Source organism: Scaptodrosophila lebanonensis, unplaced genomic scaffold, assembly GCF_003285725.1.
Source record: "Scaptodrosophila lebanonensis strain 11010-0011.00,11010-0021.00 unplaced genomic scaffold, SlebRS2 tig00000080-arrow-pilon, whole genome shotgun sequence".
Classification (NCBI taxonomy): Eukaryota; Metazoa; Arthropoda; class Insecta; order Diptera; family Drosophilidae; genus Scaptodrosophila; species Scaptodrosophila lebanonensis.
Genome location: NW_022060561.1, coordinates 3,640,805 through 3,666,257, shown reverse-complemented (window position 1 = coordinate 3,666,257; position 25,453 = coordinate 3,640,805). Strand labels below are relative to the sequence as shown.

The 25,453-nt window shown below is 37.6% G+C and overlaps 3 protein-coding genes across 3 annotated transcripts in view; 1 reads left to right on the top strand and 2 right to left on the bottom strand.

Moving 5' to 3' along the window:
- LOC115626071 overlaps positions 1–25,453 on the top strand; it is a 130,095-nt gene that overhangs the window by 6,286 nt on the left and 98,356 nt on the right. The window contains exons 3-5 of the mRNA XM_030521323.1: positions 12,836–12,943; positions 17,632–17,723; positions 20,482–20,690. Coding sequence (XP_030377183.1) covers positions 12,836–12,943; positions 17,632–17,723; positions 20,482–20,690 — 409 coding nt within the window. The remainder of the gene's footprint in view (positions 1–12,835; positions 12,944–17,631; positions 17,724–20,481; positions 20,691–25,453) is intronic.
- On the bottom strand, positions 12,967–15,098 carry LOC115625668 (kinesin-like protein KIP1). Its single transcript, XM_030520803.1, has 2 exons — positions 13,379–15,098; positions 12,967–13,228 (listed from the first exon to the last, which is right to left on the bottom strand). The coding sequence occupies exons 1-2, from the start codon at positions 15,050–15,052 to the stop codon at positions 13,046–13,048; spliced, it is 1,857 nt and encodes a 618-aa protein (XP_030376663.1). The 5' UTR covers positions 15,053–15,098; the 3' UTR covers positions 12,967–13,045.
- LOC115625666 overlaps positions 22,032–25,453 on the bottom strand; it is a 41,397-nt gene continuing 37,975 nt past the window's right edge. The window contains exon 12 of the mRNA XM_030520802.1: positions 22,032–22,758. Within this exon, the coding sequence (XP_030376662.1) occupies positions 22,135–22,758 (624 nt within the window). The 3' untranslated portion in view covers positions 22,032–22,134. The remainder of the gene's footprint in view (positions 22,759–25,453) is intronic.

Here is a 25,453-nt window from a genome sequence, read left to right as displayed (position 1 = left end):
CCGAACAGCCAGCTATTTATTTATCAGATCTAACAAAATCGAAATGGAGAAAGCAGAAATAGCAATCAAAAATCAAAAACAATAGTTTTAAGTTATTTCTTTTAATAAAAAATAAAAAGATACCCAATTTAAGCAAAATAGTTATTAGTTAATGGTTAAATTTGATTAAATGGTTGTTTGTTATTAAATAATATTAATAATGTTTTATGTATTTTGAATATTGTAGGGACTTTTCAGATAAATCTTCATGCTATTCATTAGTTGATTCCAAAGACGAACAGCTCGTATAGAAAATTGTTTATCAGAATTCTAGAGGTGATATCTTAACCAAGCGATGTTAATAGTTCTACGTGATGTCGAATAACTGACCTTAGGTTGATTAAATTATATTTCTTTAATAAATATGACATTTTTTCTGATTTACTTTTAATTTAATTTAATCTATAACACTATTAATGAACATAATAAAGCATTTGTAGATGACTGAGGCAGCTCAATAATAAGTTGCACCCATTTTGAGCGAAACATAAAATATACGTTTGAAGTTGAATAAAACAACAATATATTTCTGAAATTGATGCTTCGACCAATTGTATAAACTATCTATGAATCTCCTTCAATTACCGAAAGCAAATTAAACATAAAGCGCTTCCAATTACACTTTGCTATACTTTATTGAATCGTTTAGTGCATATTAGTATTTTGTTTCTGTTATCGATTCATTTAGGAAATCTCAATTTCATGTTGATACTGAAACACTGTTGATTTGAATTGAAGCTAATTTACTCTTTTACTGCAAAGCGGTCTATAACTTCACTCCGTTGCTAATGAACTTTGTGTAAAATATTCAAAATGGTTATTAACTTTTTCAGTAGTGCCTTGGGCAGTTTACATGAATACTGAAAATACTTTACAAACTTCAACACTGCACTGAACACTGAGCACTGACCACGCCCATATAAACGCCTCTACCCGCCCACAAACAATAAGCCATAAACAATCGAGCGAGGCAAATCCAAAGCCAAAGCAAGCAGGCAAGCATCTGGTATTTTGGTTATGGTTTTAATTTCCATTTGCTGCAAACAAAAGCTATGAAAACTTTTTTCCTTTCCTCTCTGAGGCTCTACTTTATTTGTTGCATTTATTTACACTCTATATATATGTGTGTGTATGTGTGGATGCAGCGTGCATCAATTTTTGGTTTTGGGCAAACAAAATCTGTTGCATTTTACCGCAAAAGTTCGAGCAATTTATACGAGCTTTGTAAATATATGCATATTTTTTATGGGTTTAAAACCATTTTTGCATTTTTTTACATTTTCCTTTTATTCCCTTTTGAGTGCCGACGCATATTTGTCTGCGCATCCGTCCACTTGTCTGGCGGCTGAGCTGTTTGGGTTTTCATTAAGAAATGTTTAATTGAAAAAGTTTGACGCTTTGAACCCCATTCGTAAATGTTGTTGCCCTTTTTTGACTGCATGACTGGGGAATTTAAATGCAGATTTACCAGTATGTATACAAATTAATTGGTTCGTTGCACTTCTTTGACAAAAAAAAAATGATGCGAAGCTCCAATGTCAACTAACCATTACACTATAGAACTATAGTTAATATTTGTTTTATAGATTCTATTATTATTGTCTACAATTGTTAAACTGTGAAATTTTTTCGCTAATATTTGTTACATTTACTTATCATCCTTTCTAAAGACAATTATTTCAATATTTGTTTAATATTATTATAAATATTGCTTAAAGTCTTAAGGAATTCTTCAATATAAAATATTTTGAAATATGTCTCCAGGGTATTCTGAAGAATATTTAAAATTAAATTAAGTAATACATATTTTAAAATTTTCATTCTGATTTATTCATGTTTTACCAGAAAAGGCATCCTGAAGTTAATGAATATAATCATGTTTATTTATTTATTTTATTTTGAATAGGTGATTATGATATTGTTATTTTAACTCAAATTAAAATCCAGATAGCAATGAAGCAAGAGGCCCACTTGAAGACATATTCTCCCCCTCGACTCCTGACTACTCTTTCTGTTGATACTTCCAATGAATGAAATGTAAAAAGTTTGGCATGTTAGTAAACTAGATCAGCATTAATTAAAGTCCAATGTAAGACACTCTTAAAATAGGTCAGCTATAAATCATTTTTTGTATAATGTTTTCTTAGCAAGCCTATCGATTATCTCATCTTCAATCTATAGTCTTTCGATAGAATTACTTATACAGACTTGGTACTAAATTTAAAGATAATAGATCAATTCTTTCGGTATCGTATACCTTCATTTGATATACATATGCATGTACGTGCATGTTAGTTGTTAAGTAAAGCTGAAAATGATGACAGTCTGCCAAATGCCATCTCTCATAATCATGCAATGCGGTAAGCCGCAATCTGTAAACTAAACTCAAAAGTCTGCAACAACAACAACAGGAACAACAAGAGAGAACGCTACAGTCGAGCAAGCCCGACAGTGTAATACCCTGTACCCAGGTAAACTTCCGTCACTGAGTTATATGCGCCCATAGCAGCAACAAAAAGAGGAAGAAGAAGAGCGAACTTGTTGCTGCAGTTTGTGGGGGTTGTACTGGCGAGAATTTGTTTCGCTAATAACTTTTCTTAGAATTGACCGTCTGTCCGTCCGTCTGTCCGTCCGTCTGTCCGTCTGGATGAACGCGAGGATCTCAGAAACTATAAAAGCTAGAATAACCAAAGTTGGCATCCAGATTCTCCTAGGTCCGAGTAAGGACGAGTTTATTTTTTTTTTTTTAATTTTCCCCTTCTTCCCCCGCTACAGAATTTCGTCAATAGCGTCCACATTTCAAATGCTACCTCAACCAAACTTTGCACACATAGTTTATATATAATTGTCTACTGTTGTTTAAAATTTTATCCAATTCGGTCAATTCTGAGAAAAGTTATTAGCGAAACAAATTCTCTACAGTACAACCCCCACAAACTGCAGCAACAAGTTCGCTCTTCTTCTTCCTCTTTTTGCTGCTGCTATGGGCGCATATAACTCAGTGACGGAAGTTTACCTGTGTACAGGGTATTACACTGTCGGGCTTGCTCGACTGTAGCGTTCTCTCTTGTTTTCTTGTAATCGTCATGTCAACAGAATGTTATTATTGTGTGCGGCTTTGGCACTGTCACATCGATTAATTGGCAGCACATAATGAGAGAGTTGGCAGGGCTGATCATTGAATTGGAAAATGTGGTGGTCCCTCTGACCAATGCATACAGACAAGACTTGTTAATTGTGTGCGAGTAATTAAATAAAATGCAAAAGAGAATTTTTATAAATATCACGTTGTTTATTGCAAGCTTAAATTTTACATAAATTATATATAAATATATATAAGACATTATGTCTTTGATTTATCCGAGAAACTAAAGAAGGGAATATAGGTGACATAGGGGTCTTAGTTACTTTTTAAAGCTTTAATTGTTGATTGGTTTTTGCAACCTTTCGAACACAGTTTAAAAATTGTCACTTCAAATTTATGGAAATATTTTGTAGATTAGAAAATATTCTCTATTTCTTAAGTATGCTTTCTGAAGTAAATATCAGTGAAAAAAACCTCTGTATCACATTAAAATTGCTACCTAATTGCAAAATTCAAGAAATTTGTACGCAAAATATTTGACTGTCTGACCACAGCCGTAAACAATTTCTCTTTGATTTGTTGCACAGCATGTTGCGTGTTAAGTTCTGATAATTATCAGCTTATTACTTTCCCGCCACACTGTGCAGCGAATGGAAATGTGACAGCAATCAATGTGCATCACCACCATTCCCCCCACAACGTTGCCAAGCAGGCCACTGTATTACCTTGCATTTTTGACTGTAGTAACAAAAACGGTGGCCCGGCAAGTTGAGCAAACAAGGAAAAGGCAACATAAGGCAAATGAGATCAGGTTCATCGCGAAAGCAAATAAGCAGTGCGTGCGGGGCAGGTTCTGCATATGCAATGAGTGAGGAGTGTGTGAGTGTGCATGGCAGAGGGGATGGGGCGTGGTGGGTATGGGTGTGGCAACTGTGTCACTGTCACACTCACACACACGTACTTACACACTTTGCAACGCCATCTGTTGCCTCTCCGCATTGTCTATTGTTTGGCTCTCTTGTCAAACATTGTCATTTATGCAAGCGAGTCGCATCATGTCGAATTCTGAATTCCAAACGACTCTCTTTTGCCTTTTTGCAATTAACTTTTGAGCAACGTGGCTCTGTGCTGTGCTGACAACCTGTTCAAAAACTTGTGTGCGCCTTTGTCGACTTTTGTTTTGGGGTTGGCAGCGTCGCTCAAGTCGCTCAATTAAAAGTTTGCTTTGCATATTTTGATATTTACTTTTAATTTTTAATTTTCCTGTCATTTTGTTGCTGCCTCCATTCAAAATATACTCGTATTTCCATGATATGTGTGCCACTGAAGAGCGAAAGTTAGTGTGTCTGTGTTGTTTGTTTTAAAATATTTATTTGTAACTAAATATCAGCACTTTAATTGGCTTTAGTTGTATGCTGTTTGTTAGTTACATATGTTTACATACATATGTATATAAATATTGTATGTATCATTTACTTGTAACATTATTTTCTTCTTTTTATTGCCATTGTTAAGGTTGGCCTTCATTGTTTTAAACGATGCCTTGAATTCAATTTAGTTTTCTTCGCCTAAGGCGCAAAATATTTTTGATATAATTGAAACTACAGACCTTGAGTAATAAAGCGTGAAAGTAGAAGTTCTCACATATATTTTTAACTAAAATAAGCCAGTTTGCTTTCTGATTTCTCATAATATTACTCAATTAAATCATGCAAAATAATTAAGCTATTAAAATGTTTTAAATTACTTTATCTGAGCCAATGTTAGTTCAAACATTTGTTGAAAATGATTTCTTTGTATTCTAAAGCTTTCTACATATATGCATATATTAATTGGAATTTAACTTCGGTTTTAAATTTAATTGCAATTTATTGATAATATTTAATCAAAGGTATTAAGGCAATTTTCTTCCACAGTTTAGAATTTCATTCGAAAAGATTCAAATGTATTTTGCATGATACTTTAAATTGTTTTCAGACAAAAAATGCCGTCAAATGATGGCGCATTATTGTTTTGTTGTGTTTGTCATTTAAAAATCATTTTCAATTAATTTATGTTTGCTTTTTTAGTTAACTTTAATATATGTGTAGATATAAAATGTTTTTATATATAATTGAAAGATCTTCACGGACGGATTTGATAATAGAAAAGCATTTTCAACTAATTTATGTTTGCTTTTTTAGTAAACTTTAATATCTGTGTCTGGATATACAATGTTTTTAAATATAATTTAAACGTCTTCACGGATGGACTAATTTTCCCTTCGAAAAAGCAAATAGTCAAAGGTGTTTGATATTTGTGATATGCAAGGACAAGTTTATTCTAGCACTATCTGGAAACGAAAGGTGCTAAAGAAAATTGTAAAAAATGTATGCACAATTGCTTTTATTTTTCTCATCGAACTTAAGATAAAATTCCTAAATGAACAAGTTTGTTGGCATTCATTGACATTTCAATTGAAAAACCGCAGAACAGCATTTTCGTATCAACAGTATATTCAAAACTTGTTCTACTGTAAATTCTATTGCACAATGGCAAAGCAGGTCTCCAGAGTTCTCTTTTTTCCGCTGCATGTTTCAACCAAAAAGCGTCCGCTTTGTCCACTTCGTTTTCCCAGACCCATCAATTAAAGCTGCCGCAAAAACCTCTTGCACAAATTTACCGAAAAACCGCAACAAACATGCAGTGCAATTAATTTTTGAATTGTTGAAGAAAAAATGAATTTAAAAAGGAATAAAAAAATACAAATAGACCGTGCCCCTGGGTCGGTCTAGCGAGCGCGAGGAAGCGCACAATGAAAAAAGAATTTGTTGGCAAATTACATCAAATTGCTTTCGGTGCACAAACACACATGTGTGTATGTGTTTGTGTGTGTGTGTGTGTGTGTTTGACAAACCACGTGTGCACACAAGCAAATAAAAAACATGCCGCCGCCAACAAACAGCAATAACAGTAACAACAACAAGCGGCCATAAAAAGCCGGCCAACAACAACAGAGCTGGCAAATGGTAAATATTATGTTGTTGTTTTGGTCGTTGTTTTTGTTGTTGTTATTCCTACCTAGGCACATAATGCAGTCAAATTAAATGCCATTAAATTTGATGCGCCCCAAAAAGGGGTAAAAGGGGGCACTTGGTGGCTGCTTCTCTTATTTTTTATCACGTCAGCGAATCGTAAAATGTTGTTTTTTAATATGTCGGAGAAAACATTTGAATTTTTATGGTTTTTTATTCTTGCATTGAAATAAATTAAAATAATCAGTTGTATGCATAATTTTATATAAACCGTTCAGTTATGCTTTGTTTCTGTTAAGGTTTTCAAAACAATGTTTAAGTGGATAAATGAAGCAAATTCTTACAAATAGGTTTGACCAGAAAGGATGATACTTTTTATTTCGTTTATTTTAATTAGTTTCTATTAATAGTTGAAAAAATTTTACTTTTTAAAATTGAATTATATACATTTTATTTTTTTAAAACATTTTCTTAAAAAGTTTTTACAATATGTTTTATGTTTACTTAGCAAGATTCACAATAGGTGGTTAAGTTTTAATCTTAATATGAATTGGGAAGAAGTTGTTTGTTTTTGTTGAGACAGTTGCTGGGCTGGTTGGTAGTGATATGGTTAAGATAGAAGATAGAATATTGATAGAAAAACCTAGAAAAACCATCGATACTATTATAGTTTAATATTTCTACTGGCAGATTGTTTATTCATAAAAACCTTGGTTAGGTTACATTGAGATGGCAGGAATGATGTTGGCTTGATATGTTTCTATTGATTTCCAGAGTGAAGCAGATCTGTCTTTAGCGGATACTGTACGTGATGACTGAGGGAGACTAAAGGCATACCAATTCCGTCCTTGCTAATGCTAAACACGACCCTTAGAATTCCCCACCTTTTTTGGGCTTCAGCTCATCACAGAATTGCTACGGCTTGGCAAACTAATAATATTCGTAGTATTCTCGAGTTCTGCCCGTCAGCAGCATTCTAGTTGACATTTTATAATTTTATACAGCTGCCCGCTTTACATAAATATTTCAGAAAACATTTCTTTGGCTTCGGCCGGGCACTTTGGCTGTGTGTCAAAAAACAGCTAAAGTGTTCCCCAGTCCCGAAGTTGGCTCTCCTTTGTCCCTTCCTCTTTGATTTTTATTTTTGTGTTCGCCAACTTGTTGTTAAGTGCAAGCGGCTAAAAAAAATGTGCTGTGCCGTATGGAAAGAATGTTGGCCGCTGTTATGACATGTTCATGGATTCCACGCGCCATTGGCTGCCACATGCGTCCGCACATGTCTGCCCAGCTGTCTGTGAGTGTGTGTGTGTGTGTGATGGAAATTATGAGTATGCAGCGAAGCGTCTGTTGTCGCTGTCAGCAGTTTTCTTGCTTGTCGAGTGCTAGTGCCACTCATAAAATAGTTGCAGTTGGCAAGCCATTTTAATTGTTAAGCATTTGATATTTAAATAAATTTAAATTGCCAGTGTGCCAACAATTTTTAGTCGCCATAACAATGTGCTAAGCGGTGCTGCTGCTGAATTGTTGAGCACCGACATTGTTTCCATTGTGCCACATGTCGTATGCGCAATGCATTTAATTTTTATTTAAACTGAAATACAAAAACAAAAACAATACACAGACAAAGGGCCCAGGACACAAATCTAGCAGAATTGAAAAAATAGAAGCACAAACAGTGTATACTATGTATATGTGATATGCCAAATATTTGCTGTTGCTTAAAAAGTTTTTGCATGCGCACATGTTCGAGTACACAAATGCATGCAGAAATGAAACTATGGTGCACGACCAAACAGCTGCAGGTGATTTTCAACAGCAGGTAACAACACCAACATCAACAGCGACAACGACAATAAATCGTAAAAAATGTAAAAGCCCTGCACGGCAGATAACCGTCGTGCCCTCGTGAAATGGGAAAATTGGGGTCTGTTTAGATAGGCTAGACAGCAACTAAAAATTTTGCGCATTCTTTGACAGCCCTTTATTTGGATTTGAGGCTATTTGTGTGGTGGCCCGGACATGTGACATTTATTTTGCAGCAAGCTTCCGTCACAGGCGGCCCAACAAAGACCAGCAGCAGCAGGAGCAACAACAAGAAGGAAGCTGTGCCAGTCTGGCAATTAATTTACGCAAGACAAAGGCGAAAATTACTTACTAACAACAACAGCAACAACAATAACAGCTGGAAGGGGGCAGCAATGGACAGCTCTCTATAGTATATAGTAGTCAGCAAATATACTTAGACCGACCTATTTGACAGCCGCTGAAGATGCTTTATCAGATATTTACAAAGCAATTAAATAGATGAAGCTGAATTTTATTGAATTTTATTGCAAAATTTGATCAAATTTCACTGCAAATACAATTTTTGATCGTTCCACTAATTGCTTTCAGTTAGCAATTAATTTGCTTTTTGTTTCGTGTAAAAATAAAATATCTTCTTAGCTCAAAACAATTACTGAAATGGCAAACAATACCTACTCATTTATAATGAACATACTTTAACCGCCTACTGTCTAGGCTATCAATTTTTCATTACGTAAAGACACTACACTTTGGCGTACAACTTTTTGCATTGGCAGTCAATTGTGCGTCGAGCCAAGACCGAGGTCGATGCCGATGCCGAGACCGAGGCTGTGTCCGACGCCGATGTCTCTGCTGACTTCTTCAGCCAAGACATGCGGCTTTTGTGGTTAAAATGCTCGACAAATGCATTTAATTTATGGGCAGGACCAAGCCGTGTGTATATTTAACCTTATTGCTGGTTTGCCTGTACTGACAACAACAGCAAAAAGAGCAGCAAGCCTTGAAAAACCCTCAACTCTGGGCTCCCCAGCAAGTTTGAGCAAAAGTGTTGCCTAGTTTTGTGCGCCCCCGACCTCAGAACTATGCCCACACACAACACACACACACACACAGTACTAATGACATTTAGCTTTGCCGCGCTAAATTTATTGCTTGACAAACACAAACCAACACACACACCCATACACACACAAACATGTATGAAATGTGCCGAAATCCAAACGAAAATCGTTGTCGCAAAGGCTGAAGCAAAGCAATGAAAAGAGAAAGAAAAGGCCAATGAAATGAATTCCAAAGAAAACTTTTCTTGTCGCCTTTGTTGGTTTTTGTCGCACCCATGGGCACGTTTTGATTTTTGTTAAAGTTGTTGGCCATGTCAAACGAAACTTTTATGTTGCTTGCCGGACATATACGTATACTTAACATTCATTATATATGTAGGACAACTTATGTATATTGCTTATACGCCGTGTGGCGTTAATAGCAAATCAATTAGTTTAGCAAATGCACGAAAGTTGATCGCATTTAAATGCCAAACAACAACTTTCCGAGTTAGCACAACATTTAGTGATCATATGGCTTTTAAGAAGTTAATAGATGTTAACGATATAAAAAGTTGATACACGATTTTCGTAGGCGCCAATAGTATTGGTAATGCTGAGCGAACGAATCAGTGTCGTTGATTACATTTTAGCAAGCAAAATTTATGAATAAAAGAAATTAAAATAAATACTAAATAGTACGGATTTTTCAAGCAAAAAAACGATTTCAGAGAGTGAAGAGAAGAAGTATATTATTTAAATAAAACCTTAAGTTTAGCTGTAAATGATTACAAAACTGAGAATAGCTTTCAAATGTGTGTTGAGCCATTTATTAATTTATTCATTTATATTTATGTCAACAAACATTGACTGTCGATATAGGAAAACAACATAAATGTATAAAATTATTGAAAAAAATTGTAAGCTAGGAAAGCCTAAGTAGGAGGAAATAAAACTAATTTCTTGAGACCTACGAGCTTGTTAGTTATTGATTCTGTGAAATGTATACAAAGGCAATTCAGAAAGTTGCGGAATAACACAGAAACAAGCTTTGGAAAATAATTAAACCCTGGCTTAAATTTTCATAACTCATAGAAAGTTCTTTGAAATAAACATCAACCACACTCTTTACATCCAAAATCTCCATCAAATCTTTTACCAACAATCCGTCTTTCCATATATCCCTTTTAGAAATTTAAAAGGATTACCTTTAACTAGGTCTTTAAAACGAGTATATTGAAAGAACATTTTATTTTTCACCCTATCCATTTCTACCGCCTTCCATCTCCTTTTAAGCTCTCGATGCATGCTTTTCAAACGTCATTTGTTTATTTGATGGTCTATAGCTGAGGTTCAATCACATCTTCTGTTGTTACACCATTTAACATTTGTCACTTTTCGAGTACCCTGCAGGGCATAACAATCTGTAGATTATTTCACAATTTTCTATTCGCTTCCAATCCAATGAAATTACATTCCCTGCTTTTTTTAAAAAAGATGCAGAGTATAAAAATATAAAACACCCTCGTTGTTATCTCTGATTTTCGAACAAGTCTGCTGTTATATATAAGCTTCATTTATTTTGTATAAAACCAAATATTATCCAATGTTTTATTCTTTTCTTCGTCTCTGCCGATGCTTGCCCGTGTCAAAACAGCAATAAACAACTTTTTCTAAAAATTAATTCATGTCGACATGTGACAACGACGCATGACAAACAAGAACAGCAACAATTGCTGTACAAAAATATTGCGACAGCTGTAAAATAAATGGAAAAGGATGCGCAATTATTTAACAAAAATTGTTGCGACCTTTCGGTCTGTTATTTTATTTTTTGTGTTCATTTTGGAGCCTTTCACTGAGCCCCAATTAAATTGTCAAAGAAAACAGGAGCGAAAAAAACCCGTGGACAGCGAAATGTGAATTAATTTCTGTGATTTTGCGCACATTTAATTTGCAGGCAGCGGGAATAACATTTTACAATTGATTTTGACAGCTGTCATGTTGCAAGGACTCTTAATTAAACGGGATAACACAATGCAAATTGAGGTCCTGATTAAGCCAAATTTGATACAAATACAGTGCCATGCACAAACACAGGTTGCTCGTTTCAGCATTTATTGCAAATGCGAGTTCAAAATGATTTATTTTCATATTCGATTTATTCTGAAATACATATGCATATATAGTACATATATTAAAAAAATAAATTTGTAAAAATATTAAATTTTTAATACACACCAGCTTAGAATGCTCAGATTTATTCATATAAGCCTTTTTATTCCAAAAATCATCACCTACCTTTGGAGATATTAGTTTCTATATCGAACAATGCATCAAATCAAAAGTCTTCCCATAAACAGATTATTGTCTGCTACTAACCAAATTTAAAAGCAAAGAAGTATAAAGACTAGTTCTGTGTTGCTTAAAATAAACTGTCATTCAAAAATAAAAATATCTGTCCATTTATGACAAATTATTTTCATAAATATGCTGCTAAAGAAGTGATGAATCGAACAGAAAATTCATTTGCAATGAGCTGACCTTAAAATTAAATTAAATAGTCTGTCCATTTATGACAAATTAGTTCAATAAATGGGCTGTTAAATATGTGATGAATCGAACAGAAAATTCACTTGCATTGAGCTGACCTTAAAATAAAATTCCAAATCAACTCAAAATCGAAAATTTCAAATCAATTCCAAATCTTATGTTTATGACACGCATTGTGCTTTAAAGAAATATGTTTTAACCCAATCCTAGCCTACTTTTATGGGCAGATCACAGCTTTTTTTTGTTCGTGCTGCAGGTTCGTGTCTTTTAATTTGCTTAACCCTACTGTGCGCTTTTAATTTGATTTTATGACTTCACATAGAGTTGTTTTTGCATTGGGGTAGTCCTTGCGCGTCCTTGACTGCCTCTGCGCTGATAAGTCGGACACTTACCACTTACCAGGCTCCGACAGGCAAAGGAACAGGCAGAAGCAGAGGCAGTAACGCCTTTGGCCACTTTCTACACCGTCAACTTTAATGAGCAAACGTGCAGTGACGCTTTTACCTCCCTCCTTGGTTATAGAGGGTGAGGTGGGGAGAGCGGTGGAGGTGTGGAGGGGTTTGGGGTTGTGGTTCGACTGCAACTTTGCCTCGTGCCTTTTAATTGAACTTAATAAGTGCGCAAAGCTTGTTTCAAGGCTGTGTATGCGCCTGTGTCGGCATATTTTTCTTCATTTGTTGCTGCCGCTTGAGCTTTTGACACGTCCTTGAATTTTTGCGTGGGTTGGCGACGTAGACTTGTTTAAATTATTGCCCCTGGCTGCTCACATTTAGCTCTAATGAGGCTGTTGCTGTTGCTGAGCCGTCTTTTCATGCTTTTCCTTCTTCCATATACTATAAGTATGTTACGGGTGGCATAAGTTTCTCTGTATGTCGCAATCTTTGCGACAAAATCTCTATGCTTATGCTCGTAAATTGTTGGGTGCTTTTGGCCACGAGGCGATCGATACCACAAAAAAATAAACTAATATATAAAACTTTCATGTGGCAACAATCCATGATTTTTCATTGACTCTCATGCTGTGCCAAGCCGCTAGCTGCATGATACAAGTAAATCCACAAAATATGTAGATATATAGAGGGAATCTGACAACTGCGGCTAACTCGGTATGAGAGCACACAAGTAGCAACTTTTATGACAGCCGTCAGCACATCTTTGGCTTTGGGGTCAACACAGTTTACAGTCACTGTTTACAGCAAACAAACCGGCCAAGAAAATACACACAACAGACATTTTTACAACAGCGTGTATTTATTTAATATTTATACAATTTACTCAAATTTACTCTTCCGTTTCAGCTCATATGGATGCGCCTGCTTTGCGGGCTTCAGCGGCAGCGATTGTGGTCATGGCCCATTGTGCCAGGATGTGCAGACAAATGTTTGCCAAAATGGCGGCACATGCAAGTAAGTACAGTCGACGCAAAAGCTACTTATTTCCATGCACTCAAAAACCAACAAAGTAATGTACAATTTATTCAGAATACTAAATTATAATATATAAGTCAATTAGATGCCGCGCGAATAGGGCAGGTTATATAGCCGAGCTATGACAGAGACCCTCTTCAACTCGGATTGGTCTGGCGAAGCAGCGGTCTTCGCGCTATTCGAGTTGGCATTCTTTAAGGCTACAGATGAACGCTGATTGGTCGCGAGTGAGCGGTCGTCTAACTCGGAGCGGGAACGTCTTGACTGTGCACGATAGTTTAAAAGAAAAAGAAAAGCGAGTGAGAGAGTTATTAAAAAGTGTAGCCTTTTTCTGCTCACATATATACACATCTACACAGCTTATGGGTATATTAAGTGAAAACTGGAGCAATTTAACTTAAGGCCCCAACTTACCCTATTTCGTTTATTTTTGCTTAGTGCCAGGGTTTTGGCACAAACGTTTACAAGTTTCTGAACATATGGATCGTCAACCGGCCCATTCACATCCCCTATTATTGCCTTAGTCAGCGGCTCATTTTTTTTCTCCCCTCCCTTCTTGAAGCTGCAATGCGATGCATGATTTTGTAGCTCTTCGGTCGTCAAAAGCAGCTGAGTACGCAGTTTGGCGATCTGTCTGGTGTAGTGGTCGACCACATCCTGTTCCCGTTTCTCCAGCGTTGTACGTATCTTGTTTTTTCGTTCCTTGGCAAGCGCTACTTCGGCACTCAGTTGCTTTATTTTCTTTTCATTTTCCTTCAACTGGGTCTTCAGCTCTTCGTTATCCCGCTGGGTTTCGGTCATATTGTGCATCAATTCCTCAATGAAGTTTTCGAAATTCTTTAATTTAATGTTCAGCAGCTCGTCCTTCTTCTGCTGCTCTTTGTAGGCTCCCAATAGAGCGTCTTTGTCGATGGTCAGCTGTGTGTTGGCATCGCGTATCTGTAAGATGACATTTCGCAGATTTTTCTGCTGTTCTAGCAGTATATTCTTTTGCAGACGGTGCTGCTTTAGACTCTGCCTCAATTTGTCGAATTTCTTTTCACCAAACTCTGCACTTGGCACCCTAATATTAGTGGCAACTGAATTGGAGATCCTCTGCAAGCCTTTAACAGATTGCAGCAGCTGCTTGTTTTGTTTGTAGAAGTTGTCCGCTGGATTGAGACACACTATCAAATTTATAGAGGGGTTTTTGCTCTCTAAATCACTTCGCAATAGCTTCGTTAGCTGGGAATTGCCATAGCTTGGCGACTTTCCTTTTCCCAACTGATTCAAGCACATGAGCAATGCTTTATCTACAGACTGCAGTTCCCCACCGCTCGACAAGCCCACAAATCTCAGACAGCTGACCATCAAATGCTTTAGCTTGTAACTAACCCTTTTGAGTTCGGCTTGAAGCACACGAACGTTAAAGATGGTCTGACTTTCTGTTGACCTTCTTTCCCAGTAGCTTCTATGCCGTTGGCCCCACTTGTACAGCTCTAGACCCTCGGCAGCATTTCGAATTTCTAATTCCTGCAAACCATTTACATAAAAGCTCGATCGAACCGCATCCTCACAAATCGCCAACGACCTAAACTCCTTGTCATTAATTGAAGGGCTTAGCAAATCATAGGCAGCGCCATTCTCCAACTCCATATAGCTGACAAAGATGCTGCAATATCGATTTTGCTTTTTCGGTGCACGCCGCAGATCTTCTGGTGCCAGCTCGTACCCATTGCGTCCATTCGATTGCAGTAGCGAGGGCGGAGCCAACTTTGAGCCCAATATCGCAAATATTTGGTCTAGAGATTGTTTCAATATGCCAGGATTTCTCAGCGTTCCGTCACCTCCCAAAACATAGTTCTTGCCACTTCTCTCGTAACCGTTCAACACCAACAAGGCATCGTCTCCAGTTAACAAACGCTGCACCTGAGGTGCAGCTACTCTCTTGTAAATTGTCCTCAGACTGCTAGCGCTCGGATAGACTCGCCGAAATCTATAGTGTCGCTCCCCCTTCGCGGACTCAGGTAGCTTCAATGCCACCTTCTGGTTGCTCACCTGACGCAACAGCTTGTACGGCTCTCGCCGCGGCACCGAACATAAGCGCATGTAGACACCAGTCGTGGCACCTGCTCCATCGAAAGAAGCCTGTTTTCCGCTTGCCATGGCACAGATTTTAAATATACAACAAACAATGTCTGCTGCTTTTAGTTTGTGAAGTGTTGCTAGTTTTAGAGTCTGGCATTAATTAATTAAGTCATAGCTAAAGGCATTCCAGAGGCCTACTAGTAGCAGGAATTTTGAAACCAAATAAACAACCAAGCCTCGACGAACTCTTTAGTTAGAAAAGTATATAAAAAATGTAAACAACAATCAACATAAAAATGTATTGTTAAGGTGCTAATCTGAATGCACGGCTTCAGTGCTTTGATTAAACAGAAAAAAAAAACAATCAACATAGTTTTACAAAAATTTTGATACAAGTTGGCAGTACAGGGTGCACCATCTTTTATGTCGGTATGTAAATATTGAATAACTTTGTCATTAGTGAACCGATTGACTTGAGTAAACCAGTATTGAAAAATTAGTCTGAAGAAATTGTACAGAACGAAATTAAATAAAAATATTTCATACTTGAAAATCGGTTGTTTATTCTCAAAGATATTCAATGTTTACATACCGACATAAAAGATGGCGCACCCTGTACTTCAAGATGCAATGAATCTATTTTCGTCATTTAGTTTCTTTGGAATCAGCATACAACATGTAATGCCGTCAGTCCAAAGACCTCACAGCAACGACATTAATTGAATTTCTGCGACTATGGAAAACCAACCTTCGAAGCCTGCACAACGAGCTGCCCTCAACCGAATCGAATCAAGTCAATAACAAAAAGCAGACACAAATTCCAATTAACTTGACTTCAAATCAAAATCCCACTAATGCCACCTGATGATGGCCCGCAGGCAGACAGACAGGCTGGCGGGCCGGGTTGGGCCGGCGGGCCGGGCCATTGCGTTGGGGCCCCAGTTCAGGCTGTCTATCAATTGGTCACGCCAAGGGTGGTCGGAAGGGAGGCGTACGGGTGTGTAATAATTTTCATCACTTGCTGCTGCTGTGACAGCACAAAAATGCGACCTCAAAATTGAAATGTCTGCCCCATGGGCATGGGGAGGCGTATCATCGTATCATTAGCAAACGGAAAAAAAAGAGAGAAAAAAAGCTGACGGACCAGCCCATAGACTTTGAAGCATTTGGCAGCTGTCGCACAGCCATCAAACGGTTGGTCAATTGGACTTAGCCTGCAGCACTGATGAAGCTGCTCGTATTGCCCAAAAATTTGTTTGGACCCGTATCCAGCTTATGGTTTCAGCCCAATGTGACAATCGGACTAGACAATACACATGCTCTGCCACTTCGGACTTTTGGTCTTTGTTTCGAATTTATTTGATTAGGAATGCGACTGAAATGGGCAACGTTCGACTTGAAAGCCCCTCTCTCTACTCTCGCCCTTCCCTCTCGGCCATAATTCAACATCTGGCAAATATTAAAATGTTTACTTTATGGTGCTGACTGGTCATGGTTTCGATTTACGAAACGAAGTGCTTTGGCTAGTCTGCTCTTTTTTCTAGACAGTTTGTTGGGACTTTGGCAGCTTAAGCTTTTTGGCCTTGAGCTGACCATTTATGGCTAAATTTATTGGGGTGGGCTTGCTGTATAGCTCAAAATTGCAGATAAGACTAAGAGTGGAGCAAAGTCAAATTCTTAAATTGAATAAAATATGTGCTCATCAAAAATGTAAAATAACTTGAAGCTATGGACATGAAATTGTAATCGGTTTTAAAACTTTTCAGCCTTCTCTCTTACTTACATTATCAAAACGTGGATTATATTTTGCGGTATAAAATCTCGTTTGTTAAATGAATTTTAAATACAATTTTCTGAGCTAAAAAGAATCACAATTACCATTGATATTTCTTTTCCGAAATGAACTTACTATATATTTAGCTGGGTTTTTAATTTTCAATTTATCACATCTAAGGGTTCATTGTATCTGATATTTGTGTTAAAACAGCATAAGGTCTCGAAACGATGGCTTACATTGGTTTCAACTTTTTTAATCTCTTTTAAACCCATTTAAAACCAATTTTAAATTTGATTATTTTTAACTCCTTTATGTAAATACATTTTACCACATTTTACCAAAGTTCTTAGCACTTTGCGTTGCATTTGAGCTAGAAAAGTCTTGAACTCCATTTCGCCAGTCTAAATACATCATTTCAACTTCATAGTCTTAAGTCCTTCGGAGATCTGCCACTGAACTATATTTGCCCCATTGGGAAAATAAGAAAACTATTTAACTATTTACTCTTAATTTAGTTTATTTAGTTAGATTACCAATTCATTTTTATCATGAATTTGATAATTTAAAATTTCTGAATCCAAAACAATTCTTATATTTCAATAGTATTGCAGATATTTTCACTCAAAACTACAAGTATTGAGCAATAATAAAAACCATATTCAAGAGGGGAAGAACCCTCTTTCGCTATCTCTCCTGCCCCATTGCACAGTTATTATATTTTATCGCTGCCATTAAGGTCAGCATTTAATTATTGAAAGTGTACACAAGCCGTGCACATTGCATAATATTCCTTAAATCATTTAACAACAATTTCAATTCGCAGGCACATCGGCGATGCGGCCATAACCTGCCACTGTCCGCCCGGCTACAAAGGAACCAAATGCGAGATACCCGAGATAAACGAGACGACGCAGGGTAAGTGAACAAAGCCAAACAGCAGATGAAATTTAACGAGATGTAAGCAGCAATAATAAATACACATATGAGGAGGCATGAAAAGGAAAGGCGCCAAGCCTGAAATTTGTGCAGCCATCAGCAGAAAAGGCTCGTAAAGGAGGCACGGACGCTTGGGTGGTTGGGTTGGGTGGCAAAGCAAAGCCAAACAACTGAAAAGACAACAATAACAAAAAATATCCGAGGATGTGAACTTGTGAGTGTGTGAATATGTGTGTGTCCGTGTGGGTGTGTGGGAGGGCAAATTTAATCAAGGATATAATTAAGCATTAAAAATGCACTTCATTTCAAGTGAAGGAGCACAGATACACACCAACAAGAAAAGAGGAAAAGAAGATGTGAGATGAGAGAAAAGTGCAAAAATGTGTTAGCTGAAAAAACTGTAGCATGTCTTTAAAGTATATACTCTGGCCAACCTACAGCAACATATACTTATGCTTTAATGCACTAAGCTAATTGAGTTCTGTTTCCACAGAACAGTTTTCAATTTCCATTTAGAAACCAATAGTTTGGTAACCACTTTGTTTATTTTGTTCAGTGATTAACATGATTAACCCACTGGTGGGTTGAATTTAGTTAAGCTACTAAAATGTACTGGTGCTTGCATTTCTTTAATTTGCCAAAAGGATGCTCAGCCTTTTTGAATTTTAGATTAGAACTGAATTTCATTGAACCAAGTTAGAACAGGCCCGCAAATATTGTTCAAATCGTGTTTTAGAGCCTAGTGCTGCATTACTGAACTGTCATGTTTAGAATTGGCTGCCATGCTGCATTGATATGAAGGCCGTTGAGCCAATGCAAGTATTCCATTTCAGATTTTCTCTGCATGTCATCAGCTTGCAGGCAACTGCAGTAATGCAATATTTAAGGATATTTAGAGATACAATTGCATATTTCAGATACCACCGAACTTGTCCAGACACGCTGTCATTGCCGTCAAGCCTGTCAATAGCAGCTGATTGTTTGTTTAACAAAGTTCCTTGCTGCACTCGCTGTTTGTTTTATTGTTCGCATGACTGTTCCAGTTGACTTGTGCGGGCAACTGTGCAACAGCATTTATTTATTTGTTTGTTTGAACTGCTAGCTGGTGCATAACAGAAGAACGATGACATTGGCTACAGCATCACAGTGAGGACAATAGAAGAGGGGGCTCTAACGAGTACCTGAAGCTCTGTTTTTTTTTTATTTGTATTAAACGCAGCTGGCAGATAAAAACCGAAGAAAAATAAACTGCAAAACGGGAGCAATACTTTGTTGATGCCCAAAATTAATGAGGTAGAATGCTAGCGGAGAATGCCAAGCGAACAAATATTGTTCGTAGATAGTTTTGTGTTAGTTTAACATTGTTCATTAATTTAATTTCATTAATTAACTTTTATTTTGGTGTTTTTATATTTAGAGCTTATACGTTTCCCTAAAATTACAATCAAAATTTGCTATCCAATTAAAGATTGAAAAAAAGAAAACAATAGAAAAATTTATTTTGTTGTGCGTATTAAAATTAAGCGTTTAAGTTATAGGAAAAATTAAATTATGAAAAATTAATTATTTGTAAACCACAGAAATAGGCTTTAAGGCAGATTTTAATTATTATAATTAATTTTCTCGTATTTAAATAATTATCTTTATTTCATTCCATTCAACTGCAGATATATTGATTTTTATATATAATAATATTCCGAGTGACTGACTAACTGACCAATTGCTTTCACTTTTTAATAACGATTAAAAGTTAATTTGGGACCTCTGCTAACAGAAGTATTATATTTATCAACTTTTCATTTTAAATTTCATTTCAAATGATTGAACAAATAAAGACCCCAGTATCAGTACTGGCCCACCTTGATAATACAGAAGCTCAGCAAGGCGCTGCAATTTTTAATGAATTTAAAACAATTCAGTAGGAAAAAAAATCGATCAGCATACACAATACTTTTCTCAGACTTGAGCAAATAAAGGACGAACAGAAAAAAGAGCTCAGTCATTGAAGCCTCTTGGACTTCTGCTTCGATGCTTGAGCGGAAAATGCAATAAAAGAAATAACTGCGAACGAAATATGCGAGAAATATGCTCAAAGTGCCATACACACCCACACACACCCACACACACCTACAAGTGTACTTACAGCCACCCACATGCATTACAGCTCACCACAATTTTCCAATGCATTATTCACCTGTGACCTCTGGCGACAGGGCTGTCAAAATCGATGACAACGGCATTTCTTTTGCTGCGCATTTTGTTATCCCCTACGCTCACACACACATTCACACACTTTTTTGTGGACTGCCATATACTTCATTTTTTATAGCTCTCTATGGCCGCTTACTCAGACTTAGATATGTTTGTGTTTGCTACGTTTTTGGGTTGTGAACTTGTGCTTTTTAAGGCATGAAGTTGACAGACATAAAAATGAGCAAAGATTGTCATCAAAATTGTTACTTTGTTGTACAAACAACTACAACAAAAACAACTACAAATGGCGAAAAAAAACCATGTTTGTGTTTTCCAAATAGTGCGAAGGTATGCCACGGTTTTTTGTACTTTTTAAAACTATTTATCTTTTTTCATTTTTAAATTGGCAATTAAATAATCAGTTCCATATTTATTGAAAATTAAATAAAGTTAGGTACTTACTTGAAATACTCCTTTTTAAAATGAGAAATATTCACAAAAATTGCAGCAAAATTACATTTATTTTGTTGCTTTCTTATTTCAGGCTGCATTGGCAATGCAAGTGCCAACAACTGCCACCATGCCTGCGACTTTGATAATACCAGCAATGGGTTTTCCCTATTCAAGAGCAGTCGCACTGCCGCCCGGAGTGGCAAAACGCGCTACGAAGTGGCAATGCGACTGGGCGCCAATCTGACCGGCTATTATCGGCATGCGGAGCGCGAGCAGTTGGCTGGCGTCATGGAAAGACAGGTAAGTGTGGGGTGCACTTATTTATTCACCAATCTAGCCAAAAACAACAATGGAAACCACTTCTAAGGTTATGCCAATTTTAAAAAGGTCCTCATCCGCCTTGGTCAGATGCTAGCTAATTAGCGACCACTTTACAAGCAAATGGGAATGAGGTTTTTTTTGTCGTTGTGGGCTTCCTGCCTGCTCCATTAGGTTTTTAGGCTGTGAACAATTTTATCATCATTACGAACGCAGCGTTCAGCCAACCGCAAAACGTCAACCGCCATCTGACCAGCAACATTTTTACCAGACAACTCCATTCGTGATGATGACAAGCGACAACATCAGCAACAACTCATCATCCGTCAACCGTTGGTGGCGGTGGCGGTGGCGATGGCGTTGTTGATATTCGTGTTCGTATCCGTGTTGTGTTGAGGCGCCAAGTGGACACCATTTCCAGCCAGCCCCTCTCCAGCCCTTAGCTCTAAGAAGCAACTGCCCTCCGGCGCGTGAAATTATTAACCGCCACGGTCAGTCTGTTGTCATTTCTGCTGTGATGCTGTCGGCAGTTCGTTGCTTTCAGATTATTTGAAATTCCTGCAAAATTCTCTTAAACTCCCCATTCCCAGCGCATGCTTCCATTATTCTGCCTTTTTTCGCCGCTTGTTAGTTTATGTTTGTTATTTTAAATGTGGCGGGTTCATGTTTGCTTTTTTGAAGCTATTCTTATTATTTGATTAAAGAAATGGGAATAAAATTAAAAAGAAAAACCCAAAATGGGAATTTTAAAACAATAATTACACACGAGTTCGTAACACTTAAAATTTTCTGGTGAAACAACATTTTGAAAAAGCAATGATTTTGAAGAACTATTGTTTGGCGAAACAAATTTCGCTTCACATAAAAATATTTAAATTAAAAGCTGGAGAGTTTTTAGAATTTTTTTATGATGGCACTTTTCTCTGCCTTAAATATATTTCCAAACAAGCAATACCTTTTTGCAATTTTGTTGAATGTTTATTTGTTGTTATGTAGAAAGCATTAGCGCGCGTCTCACCTTTAGATGTGATATGCAGGCTTAATTTAAGTTAGCATAGATAGCAAAGTTCTGTAACATATTGAGCAGTGAAAGAGTGGAGTTCATCTAAGATACATACATTCTTTCTCTTTTCCCGAATAAGTGTTATTTTTAATTAATAAATCGCTATTTATTTAAATAATAAATAGAATAGAATTTTAAACATTTTTCTGCTGGCACTAAAGTGCTTGCCATTTCTGTTTGTCTCTCAGCCATTTAATTTTTACGCTCAATCAGGCTCGCCTCTCCCCCTTCCTTACCCACAATTGACCAAAAACAACGCATTACGTATACGCCATGTTATATATTCATTTAAATAGAGCACGCACTAAACTACCATATAAGCCATAATTGTGCTTGTAAGCCGTTAAATTTGTTAACACGTAGTCAGCCCACATAATTCTGTGTCAGATTGAGTTGGTCCTCGTCGACAGCAGCGCCACCTGTGGGGGCCGCAGCCTGACCAATTGAGTGCAACATGTTCCTCACAGCGCCAGGTGTGCGTTCCAATGAGGATGTCCACGTGTTGCTGCTGTTGTTGTGAGAGTGACGTTGTTGTTGCTGGTTGTTTGGTGCCATAGAAATGCCCGCACTGCTCTCCATAATGGTGGGCATGTTTGGAGCGTGCTGCTGCCCCTCACTCCGCTCCTGTAGCTGCGTAAAACTGCCGGTAACTGTAGCGTTGTTATTGCCTCGCTTGAAACTGTGGGCGGAACGCGACAAGGGCCGCCATCTATTTAGTTTCTTTGACGTGGTACGCTGCATGGGTGGTGTTCGTCTGCCAGCCTCCATGTGGCTGTTGCCGCCCGTACTACTGCTACCGGTCCCAGTCGGATGCTGTTCCAACAGACTGCTCACAAGCTTGTCCAGGGCCTTCAGATCAACATTTAGTTGGGCGTTGGGGATCGAATTAATGCGACTGCCCGCCAAACTATTCGAGCCTGTGCCCAAGGGATCGTCATCCGCATGCCTCTTCTTTAGACCCGCTATTCTGGCGAGACGTTCAGTAAGCTACAAGTATTCAAGATTGATTAGAAACATGCATTTATCAAGAAGTTATATAGTTTCAAAAGAAAACAAATTCTGAATATAAGAACTACCTTTTAGCACCTATCGTGATTAAGCCCTATTTCCGTGCAATGGTACGGTATATGGTTTCGTTTTAAGCTTTATAGCATTTATGTTTGTTTATCAAAATGTTTATGGCTGTGCGCCTGAGGTTTTGTTTTAATTGTTGCACAATTCGCTATTGTTTGTGAAAGTAAAGCGGCAAGCTCTAAAGTGGCGCTCTCTATTCACAGACACAGTTGTCTGTTTGGTTTCGGCAAACGTCTTTCAAACTTTCCACAAACAGAACACTTGATGGACGCATTTTAAAGTGCTACATGATGGCCAATTAAACTTGTGGACTCGGATCGCGCCTCTTGTAATTAAACAATAAACTAAAGGAAAGCTGCCTTAGGCCCTCCGCGAGAGAGATTTTAACAAACTTACAAGTGCCCAGGAGGTCAACAAAAAGCTGTTGAGCCACCCACTGAATCACAGCAGTGTGCCCAACACAAAGATTTAAAATTGCGGCGGTGGCACGGCACGGCCTCGCACTCGCACTAGCACTCGGTCCTCAAAAACCAATATATTTTCGGCATCTGGCAAACTGACTACTGACTACTGACTGCCGACTACCGACCATGGCCTGCAACTGTGCTACTTTAATTGATGTTTCATTTCCGTTGCAAAGTGCTTCCGTCTTCCTGTGCTCAACATCCGCGCATTCAGTGCCGACTGGTAACCTGGAGTGGTGCCTGGGTGCCTGGGTGACTGAGGGGTCGAGCGTTCATATAATTGAGTATCAATGCGGTTTTAAGTGAAAAATGCGAACAGCCTGCGAGCCAAAGAACAAGCTGCCAAGCTACCAAGCCACCAATCTACCAATCTACCAATACACCACTTCGCCATCATTCACCCACCATTTCCGTTGCGAGTCTTTTTCTTTGATTTCCTTTCTCGTTTCAGTCCGTTTTTCTTTCTTTCAATTGCCTTCGTGCGCCATCAAATGGGGTTAATTGAGTTTTAGTGGCTGGGACTCACTTTAAACAGATTACAAGCAGTAAACAGAGTGGTCGGGGGTGGAGGAAGAGGTTATATGTACGAGCAAGTGTAAAATAGAGGACTGCATGCATGCATTCCCGTGCCACTTGTCATTCAATAAACCGATGAATCGAACTGAGTACAAATTAATTCGTTTTTCTTGCAGTTGAGTGGCAATTCATTTGATTCGAAGTAAGTCAATGAATTCATTTACATCAGTAGAAAGTGTAGCCATTGCATGCAGAGCTCTACTGTATGAGTTCGGTGAGTTTATTTTACATTTCGCTTCCTACATTCCATCTGCCAGTCGCTCTCTAAGTATCTAGAGCATGTCAGCCTGTCATTCACTGAAGTGGTCGCCCATCTATGGGCCTCCAAATGAATTAATGTAAAAGTTGCTTTCTTACAACTGACGCTTCGCTGGCCTCCCTGAACGGAACTGAGATGAGTTGTGATGAGTTGAGACTAGACGAGACGAGGCGAGACAAGCTGACTGATTTGCTTTTCCAGCGCATTTTAATTGGAACACTTTGTTGTTGATGCTTTTAAACAGGAAATTAACAAAGTTTTTCTAGCTTCAGCTTGATGAATGCGATAAAAACTCGTTGCTGTATCGCTCAAAATAAAATAACCAAGCACGTTTCTAAGATCGTTAGTGCTAATTTCTTCATTTTTCATTAGAAGCTAATTATAGATAAAAGTTTTTAGGTGTGAACAGAAGCTTCACACAAACTTAAGGCAAGTCATTTAAAAAGGAAATACATAAATATTAGAAAACTGCACTTTAGAAAGAAATTACGGCTCTTCAAATCATATGCGAACCAATCGTTATAGTATTTAAGCAAAGGAACAACTTTTAAGAAAAACTGCTGCTTCTTTTTATTTTTCTTTTTTTTTAAATAGACTTTCAACCTTCAATTGTAATTCCTCTGCATTCAACAGTCCTTACGTCGTCCTTTTCAGTTGCCTAGAACTGTGGCTAGAACAGAGACCCTACGCCACCCACCTTTCACCCACCGCTCAAGTGCCGTTTGCCATTTGATTTTCGGACACAAATTCAAAAAATCATGTATGCACATCATCGGCTCGCCAGCTCTATAACCCAATCCATTCCTACGTTCAAAACTGCCAGTTGCCACTCACTGCTTGGCATTCGTGGAGTTTGCTTTTGTGTTGAATGAATCCACAGGCGGCCGTGTGCATATTTAACCTCAAAAATTGTTCCAGCTTGAGGCTCACACTCATTTTTTGTTGCCATTGTTGTCGCGCTGCAGCCTAAAAACTGGCTGTGTTTTTCAACTGAAAGGGTATACCAAAAAGCTCAATTGTATATGACAGACTTAGTGAGAAGTGAAAAATTCAAAATTTTTTGTATATAGTACATGTGTAGCCGTCAGTTTGAACCTGGAAATCTCTTAAAATATAACAGCCAGAAACAGACAACTTGCTATGTACTCTTTTCTTATCTAGCATGTACAGATCAAGTTTATTACAAATCACATATGGCTGCTTATTTTAAAAGCAGTTTAGATATTAATTAACCAAATTTTAAGTGCAAGACAAATTTTTGTTGCCTCAACATTTTAGCTAAAGTGTAGTTATAGTGTATTTAAGAATC

What these genes read in the sequence shown, in the direction of transcription:
- LOC115625668 (XM_030520803.1), bottom strand. Translation starts at nt 15,052, where the DNA reads ATGCGCTTATGTTCGGTGCCGCGGCGAGAGCCGTACAAGCTGTTGCGT. An exon ending in GCAAAAATAAACGAAATAGG is followed by an intron (nt 13,229 to 13,378) that starts GTAAGTTGGGGC and finishes TATCGTGCACAG; the next exon opens with TCAAGACGTTCCCGCTCCGA.